General features: G+C 30.0%; 1 protein-coding gene across 1 annotated transcript; it reads left to right on the top strand.

Moving 5' to 3' along the window:
• Positions 1-2,993: 2,993 nt before the first annotated feature.
• LOC111985848 (protein STRICTOSIDINE SYNTHASE-LIKE 6) lies at positions 2,994-7,795 on the top strand. The gene is given in 7 exon segments (XM_065769864.1): positions 2,994-3,573; positions 5,969-6,075; positions 6,077-6,180; positions 6,183-6,273; positions 6,559-6,630; positions 6,632-6,689; positions 7,296-7,795. Coding segments are annotated over 7 exon segments (1,167 nt in total). The 5' UTR covers positions 2,994-3,117; the 3' UTR covers positions 7,575-7,795.
• The last annotated feature ends 1,244 nt before the right edge of the window (positions 7,796-9,039 follow it).

The raw sequence follows: 9,039 nt of genomic DNA, 5'->3' as shown, positions 1-9,039 counted from the left end.
ATGGGATATAGCATTCAGATACCCCTTCATCCGAAAGATTCTACTGATCATGGAGAAGTACATAGGAAGACCACCAATGGAGAAGAATGGTGGGGTTGTGGCCATTGATTTGGCAGGAAATCCCATTGCTCATTACTATGATCCTGGATTGGCACTGGTTACAAGTGCAATGAAGATAGGAAATCATTTGTACATTGGTTCAGTTTGCTATCCCTACATTCTTCGCCTCAACCTGAAACAATATCCTGCCCAGGCCGCCACATGAGCCAAATCCTTGAGAAAATAAGACCGTTGTGCTGCTTGTTGCAACACTCTTGACGGTACCTCTAAAATAACTAGGATGAAGTGCCTTAGATAAACTACACTCTACTTGGTTCTTGCTAATTGTGTTGCTGTGCATGTATGAGACTTGAGAGACTTTGCGTGTTTGGCAAAACTCAGGAAAAGTTCACTAAAATTTGAAATTAGAATTCAATTTTGTATCATGTGTCTAAATTTATATGGGCACACACTATAATTATCTACTTAAATTTGTCTCATGTGTCCGCTCAAATATTTTAATATTTGTGTTAAAGTGAATTAATAAGGCAAAATACTAAGAATCTAATATTAATGAACTATAAAATTTTTTTTAAAAAAATCACAAATACTCAATAAAAATCGCTAAACAACAAAGATCACCACACGTTTTATCTTATTAAAAATTAGAAAAAAAAATGATCATAAGTAGTATTAAATTTAGGTAAAAATTTTAAATGTGACTAATTATGTTTACATTTTTAAAAATAATTTGACTAATTATTTATATTTTATGATAAAAATTATGTTTAATTTTAAATATATCTTTATATATGAATGTGTTACATGTTATTTTATTTTAATAACTTTACTAATTATTTATATTTTTATAAAAAAATTGTGTTTAATTTTAAATACTTCTATGCGTTTGCATGGATTATACTAGTTTTTATAAGAAATAGCTTTCTCATAATCTTGTAGAACTTTTGCAACATAGAGCTTTAACTGAAATGCTCTTAGTTAAACATTTTGAGTATTTGATAAATTTCAGTGAATAGTTCTTTAATGTTTTGAATTTATAAAATGAGTAATGAATTATATAAATTCTTCTTAAAAATTCCATGTTTCAATGTTTGTTTGGTCTTGTTGTAGGAAGTAATTAAAGCTTCAACAGTAGAGCTTTAGTAGGGGAGTATTTGCAATGTAGCGCTTTAAGTGAAAAACTCTTTAGTGTTTTGGGTATTAACAAATCATAGTGAATAGTGTTTTAATTTTGGATTTATAAAACAGGTGAATTGTATATTTTATATATATATATGTAAGGTCCGTTTTTGTAACCCAAAAAATATGGGTTCCCAAGGCCCAACGAACCCATAACAATGAATTTGTAGAGAGTGGATCGAAGGTTTAGGCGCTCGCCGGCCTTCACCAGGCATAAACTCCCTTTTTTATTGAAAGATACCAAGACCAATTTACAACTGGGGGATACTCCTCGGCCACAGGCCGAGGAGCTTGTTCTTTTCCCCCTCCCCTCTCTCCCTTCTTTACTTTACTCGCTCCTCTTATATAGTCTTCATCGTCCTATCTTGTTCTTCCATCTGTTGATCATTCATTTGCATTCCTTCTGACCGTCCGTCCTATTAGAAGCCTTATCAGCACTCAAGTAGTTCACCTTGATCAACGTCGCCCTGCTAAGGGGTTACATCCCCATTAATGCGGCCAGAGGAGTTAGGTGAATGCATTAAGTATGGAGGTGACAACTTGCTCTGGGCTTGTCCACCCCCCCCCCCTAAAATTATCCTCAGTATGCCGAGGACGAAGAGGTCCTCGGCGTGGATCTAAAAAAGAGTCTCTCCCTAAATTAGCATCGGATGGTCATCCTTCCTCGGCGTGAGCCTTGAGCCTACTACAAGATGGACTGAGACTATCAGGCCCACGGGCCCCACAATATATATATATATATATATAAATCCCCCTAAAAACTTCAAATTTTAGCTTTAGCCTTAAAGTTCAATTTTAAGAACCCTCTAAAGCACTTTTAAGACAATTTCAGCTATAACAATTTTAACCCTTTAAACAAATTTTCATTTGAACTTCTCCAAAAGCAAAATCCCTTCGCCTTTAAAGTTGTTTTCACTTATTATTATTTATTATAGAACAAAGAATGAAAATCTCAGTCTTTTTTTTTTAGAAGAAAAATAACCCCAATCTTGAACAATATTATGAGACACACGATAACCAGTACGATACCAGTCTTTATTTTATTAAATTATCAACTAGGAGCCGTGGATACTGCACAGTGCATGCCTTTGGGCTTCTTTTCCTCTTCTTTTTTTTCTTTTTTTTTGCTGAATATGCCATTTGGGCATTTGGGTACGAAATGGTTTCCACCTATATCAACGTTAAGCTACAAAGATTTTAACCAATCGTATTATTATTCTTACCTTAACAACAAATAATAATTACGACCTTGATCTTGACAATGTGGAAAACTTTTCTTAAAAAAAGAAAAAGAAAAAATGAAGAAGACAATGCAAAAAATATATACATAATAAGATTTTGTTAACGGTCAATATAATTGTTAATAAATTATTTTAGAAAACTTTCAAAACTATTTTCATAAAAAATATTTAAAGCAATTATTTTTTCTTATGAAAAACTTATTTAAAATAGTCTTATACAAATGCTCTAAAGCATCTATTAAATTCTTCCCAAAAAGAAAAAAAGAAAAAAAAAAAAGAGCATTTATTAAATAATATAATAAATTGAATAATGCATGCCTCGTTGTCAAACTTTGCATCATACACTATCAAGTAAGATTAAAAACAATCCATCATTGCATTATAAAATTCCAAAATTTAAGTAGGTAAGATGTCAAATTTTAAATTAGTAAATAATTTAAATTTCAACCAAAACCACTCAATTATAATTTGTCATTTTCTTAAAATTTGATAAGGTTTACATTTTCAACGGTCTGTAGCTCTCCCTAAAAGCTCTCTCACACATTCACCCTAGTACCATCATTTGCTCAAAAAAAAGAAGTAACACGCACTGTCTTCTCTTCTGAGACAAAAGAATCAGTCACTGAGTTCCACAACCATGGACGAGTCAAAAAACCCCGACTCATCTTCCCTACCTAGACCCTCTGAAGCCACTATTACAAACAAAAAAGCTCATGCCCTTTGCTTTTTTTGTCACAGTATTGTCCCCGTTGTAGCTGCGACATTGCTCTACCAACTCGACTCGTTCGACCCGGCTCCTCTGCCACCTTCCGAGTTGACTCGGCACGTGATAACCGTGCCAACACAAAACGACCACATGCTCCGAGTGTCTGAGTTTGTGGGTGTAGGGAATTTGATAGGCCCAGAAGATATAGCGTATGATGCCAAGTCAGGAGTCATCTACACAGGCTGTGCTGACGGGTGGATCAGCCGAGTCACTGTAAACGAATCGGCGGCTGACTCGGTTGTGGAGAAATGGGTCAACACCGGTGGTAGACCCTTGGGAATCGGTTTTGGTCACAACAATGAACTTATCGTTGCTGATCCTGAAAAGGTAAGAAATCATTTGTTAAGATTAAATTTCTACTTTTTTTTTTTTTTTTAGTCTGAATTATTAAAACTTTTTTCTAGTAATAATAATTATTACTAGAATTTTTTTTCTAGTAATCTTTAATCTTTTTTTTTTCCTTTTTTTTTTTTTTTTGCTTTTTGCTTGCCTTGCCTAATTAAGAACAAAGTTTTTCTCTAAACTAATTTAGAGAGAAACTCTTCAAATTTCTCATTTTTTTTTTTGATTTGAATTTTAAAAATTAACTGTTGAATTTTACGTTTTTTGTGTGTTTATCATGCTATATCAAATTTTGATAAAATCGGATATTATTTACTATTTGATCAATTAACTTATTTTTTTTATAGAACTTTAGATTTCAAAAATTGAAATTATAACATTTATTTGATGACATAGTCATTGATCTTTGATTTTCTTAAAATTTGTAAGTATTAGAGATGTAATAAGAACATGCAATCTAATGGTTAGATTTTCAAAATTTACACTCAATATAAATATATATGATGAGTTTTAGGGTTTCTCTCAAAACTAGAGAAACTTTGTTCCTAAGCAAATGGTCATCCATTAGAAGAAGGGAAAAAAAATTATTAAGAGCCCCACAGTGCCTATATCTCAAATATTCATTTATATTTCTAGTGGAGATATAAAGTATGTTTAATTTTATTTTACGATTACACTTTGATACCCTTTCCTTAGTTCTTTCTTTTATTATTATAACCACAATCTTTTAGGTAATTAAAAAAAAAAACACACACACACTTATGTATTGCTACTTTTTCTTAGCTTTATTTCAAATAATTTAATATCCAATTTTTTAAAATAAATTAACTTTTAAGTTTTTGTTTCATATTATGCAGATTAACTCCTGAAAATAAGTTATCCAAATCAAACACACATTTATTCATGTTTAATTATTTATAAAATAAAGTTTTTTATGCACAACTTTTTTTCATAATTTAATGAAGAATTAAGATAAATAGGCAATAAAGTTATGATAGTGGAGGATCTAAATGTAAAAAGTGTTAGATTTATCATGCATGAATCATAATTTGTTATCATAGAAAAGTTTTTTAAAAAAATTATAAAAGTGATTGTGTCTTTAGTCGGATTACAATGTGAATTTGAATTCCATAAAAATAAAAAATAAAAAAATAAAAAATAAAAAAGAAGAAGAAGAAAAGAAAAGAAAAGAAAGAAGAAGAAAGAAAGTATGTTTGAATTATTTTTATTCTTTTAATTTTTTGATAATTACTGTTTTTCAAAGTTTCATGTTTTATTTTTTATTTATCAACTTGATAAATAAGTAAAAAAAAAGATTTCAAGCATTGTATGATTTGTGTAATGCAAGAGATTTTAAGCATTGTATGATTGTGTGGAAAATAATACAATCACGTCGCTAAATTCAACAATAGACACACAGTCACGTCGCTTCGCTTGGACGTGGAGGGTTGCTAGCCAGAAATAGATCAGAATAAACGGTAATAATTGAAAGGACTCATCACTCATGTGTTAATAATTGAAAGGACTCATACATGAGTCCTTTCAATTATTACCGTTTATTCTGATCTATTTCTGGGTCCATATACATGAGTCCTTTCAATTATTACCGTTTATTCTGATCTATTTCTGGGTCCATATAAAGCGTTAAGTACCGCTAACATATTCAAGAAAAGAAAAGTACCAATAACGTATAAAAATAATTAGTCAGTAACCTGTGCAAAAATTATCATTCGATTTAGTAAGAATTACTTGTTTTAATAATTGAATTATGAAAAAAAAAAAACAAAAAAACCTAAGTAAGTTGTGAAAAATTATGAAAAGAGAAGAAGAAGCTATGTCTATAAAATATCTCAACAAATTAAACTAATATAAGTCTTTCTTTAATAATTTTAGCACAAGTTACAGGAAAACTGCCTTGCTTCTTAAGTGCCCCTTAATTAGTCCTTACGCTTCATTTGTTTATGAAAACCTTATATAAAGATTTTTTTTTTCTTTTTTTACATTTTCTTATATTTTGTAGTATTAGAAAAAAAAAATGGATTTAAAGGAAACTGTCTTTTTAACTTCTTTATTTAGCTTCACATGAGATAAAATTGTTTTATGTTTAGATTTTCTGTATAACAACTCTATTTTATAAAGCTAAATAAGGAAAACAACTTTATCTCATGCAAAGCTAAATAAAAGAAGTTAAGTGATCAATTGTTGTCTAATTCATTTTAAGGTTGCTACCAAATATAAGAAAATGAGACAATGTTCTATATAATACTTTTTGAGAAGTGATTCATATTTTGAAAATATTAATGTCAAAACAAACAATGCTTAGAAACTAATGGTTGTTAGGTGTTATATATTAATGAAATGTGATGTATAACATTAACAGGGCCTTCTAAATGTGACCGCAGACGGTTTGGTGGAGCTGTTGACAGATGAGGCTGATGGACAAAAATTCAAAACAACAGATGCTGTGGATGTAGCACACAATGGCATGATTTTTTACAGATGCTTCATATAAATATGGTTTAAGTGATTTTATTTGGGACACCTTGGAGGGTAAGCCCCATGGTAGACTTTTGAGTTATGATCCAGCAACCAAAACACCAAGGTCTTGGTCCGTGACCTCTACGTTGCTAATGGTGTAGTAGTCACACCTGATCAGAATTATGTGATCTTTTGCGAAACCCCAGTGTATCTTTGCTACTTTTCAAGCTTGCAAATGTTAAATTATTATCATTTTATTACGAGAACCATACAAACTAACGTATCAATAAATATACTAATGTCACATCAATAATATATATATTTTGTTTAAAACTTTGACATATTTGTTTGTAAACGCTGTAGTTTTAATTACTTAAACCATAGGTTTGTTTTTATTGTCCAAAGAGCAAATTAAAATTACAGCTGACAGCTGAGTTTTTGTTTGACATAGTGGAAGTTTTGATGATTCCAAATGGGTTGCTTATATTACAGGAGAAGGTGTAGAAAATATCACATACAAGGCAAGGAAAAAGGAAGAGTAGAAAAGTTTATTGATTATTTGCCGCATGCCTGATAACATAAGATATGATGGAGACGGCCAATATTGGATTGGATTGTCAACGGTAAATTAGCTCTTGCTTCTTACTCTTTTTTTTATAAAAAAAATGGGTTTTTTTTTTTTTCCCCTCTCTTAACTGATAATATGCTAGTGAAGTGCAGAAGTTAAATGAGAATCACATGTAAATTTTATTTTAAGTATAGTATTTTAAATTTTTAATTACTTTTGGCATGTAAGACTTTTATTTAGTTGCAGTTGACGCCATGATTTTTTTTTTTTTTTTTTTTTTTTGATACCATGAATGTTCGTTGCAAGGAAATTCTGTAAGTATAACTAAAATAATAAAGGTTTTTTAATTGATCAATGTTATGAATATTACTAATTTTACTACATAATAATAAATAAATAAAATCAAACTTTCTTATGTTATGTCTTAAAGTGACATCAATTACAATGATTGCTACCTCAATTTATAAGTTTTTTTAAAGTAAAATTTGTAATAACTTTAGTATTTACCTTCTACCATTTTAACATTTAGGATAGTTCTTATTCAACTGCAACACTATCTAGTGTATAATTCTGAAAGAGGAGACTGATTAGCCTCATTTATGAACTTATGTACTATTAACATCTTTTTCATGAGTACTTTTTGTGTGCAATATACTGGCAGTCACGTACACTTCAATGGGATATAGCATTCAGATACCCCTTCATCCGAAAGATTCTACTGATCATGGAGAAGTACATAGGAAGACCACCAATGGAGAAGAATGGTGGGGTTTTGGCCATTGATTTGGCAGGAAATCCCATTGCTCATTACTATGATCCTGGATTGGCACTGGTTACAAGTGCAATGAAGATAGGAAATCATTTGTACATTGGTTCATTTTGCTATCCCTACATTCTTCGCCTCAACCTGAAACAATATCCTGCCCAGGCCGCCACATGAGCCTAATCCTTGAGAAAATAAGACCGTTGTGCTGCTTGTTGCAACACTCTTGACGGTACCTCTAAAATAACTAGGATGAAGTGCCTTAGATAAACTACACTCTACTTGGTTCTTGCTAATTGTGTTGCTGTGCATGTATGAGACTTGAGAGACTTTGCGTGTTTGGCAAAACTCAGAAAAAGTTCACTTAAAATTTGAAATTAGAATTCAATTTTGTATCATGTGTCTAAATTATATGGAGACTACACTATAATTATCTACTTATTTGTCTCATGTGTCCGCTCAAATATTTTAATATTTGTGTTAAAGTGAGTTAATAAATACAAAATACTAAGAATCTAATATTAATGAACTATAAATTTTTTTAAAAAAAAATCACAAATACTCAATAAAAATCGCTAAACAACAAAGATCACCACACGTTTTATCTTATTAAAAATTAGAAAAAAAATGATCATAAGTAGTATTAAATTTAGGTACAAATTTTAATATTTGACTAATTATGTTTACATTTTTAAAAATAATTTGACTAATTATTTATATTTTATGATAAAAATTATGTTTAATTTTAAATATATCTTTATATATGAATGTGTTACATGTTATTTTATTTTAATAACTTTACTAATTATTTATATTTTTATAAAAAAAATTGTATTTAATTTTAAATACTTCTATGCGTTTGCATGGATTACATTAGTTTTTATAAGAAATAGCTTTCTCATAATCTTGTAGAACTTTTGCAACATAGAGCTTTAACTGAAATGCTCTTAGTTAAACATTTTGAGTATTTGACAAATTTCAGTGAATAGTTCTTTAATGTTTTGAATTTATAAAATGAGTAATGAATTATATAAATTCTTCTTAAAAATTCCATGTTTCAATGTTTGTTTGGTCTTGTTGTAGGAAGTAATTAAAGCTTCAACAGTAGAGCTTTAGTAGGGGAGTATTTGCAATGTAGCGCTTTAAGTGAAAAACTCTTTAGTGTTTTGGGTATTAACAAATCATAGTGAATAGTGTTTTAATTTTGGATTTATAAAACAGGTGAATTGTATATTTTATATATATATATATATATATAAATCCCCCTAAAAACTTCAAATTTCAGCTTTAGCCTTAAAGTTCAATTTTAAGAACCCTCTAAAGCACTTTTAAGACAATTTCAGCTATAACAATTTTAACCCTTTAAATAACTTTTCATTTGAACTTCTCCAAAAGCAAAATCCCTTCGCCTTTAAAGTTGTTTTCACTTATTATATTATTTATTATAGAACAAAGAATAAAAATTTACATTCCGAGGAGATTAACTTGCTTCAACAATTGCAAAACTACGTTTTGGTCAAGAAAGGCTTCCCAGAGCCTTTGCTTTCTCTCTCAGAATAAACTTTTGTATCTTTCCAGTTGAAGTTTTTTTGGCAAATCCTCAAAAATGACAGTTCGAGGAGTCTATAATGTGGTAAATGAA

Source organism: Quercus suber, unplaced genomic scaffold (assembly GCF_002906115.3).
Source record: "Quercus suber isolate HL8 unplaced genomic scaffold, Cork oak 2.0 scaffold_1530, whole genome shotgun sequence".
Classification (NCBI taxonomy): domain Eukaryota; kingdom Viridiplantae; phylum Streptophyta; class Magnoliopsida; order Fagales; family Fagaceae; genus Quercus; species Quercus suber.
This window is presented reverse-complemented; position numbering and strand designations above follow the sequence as displayed.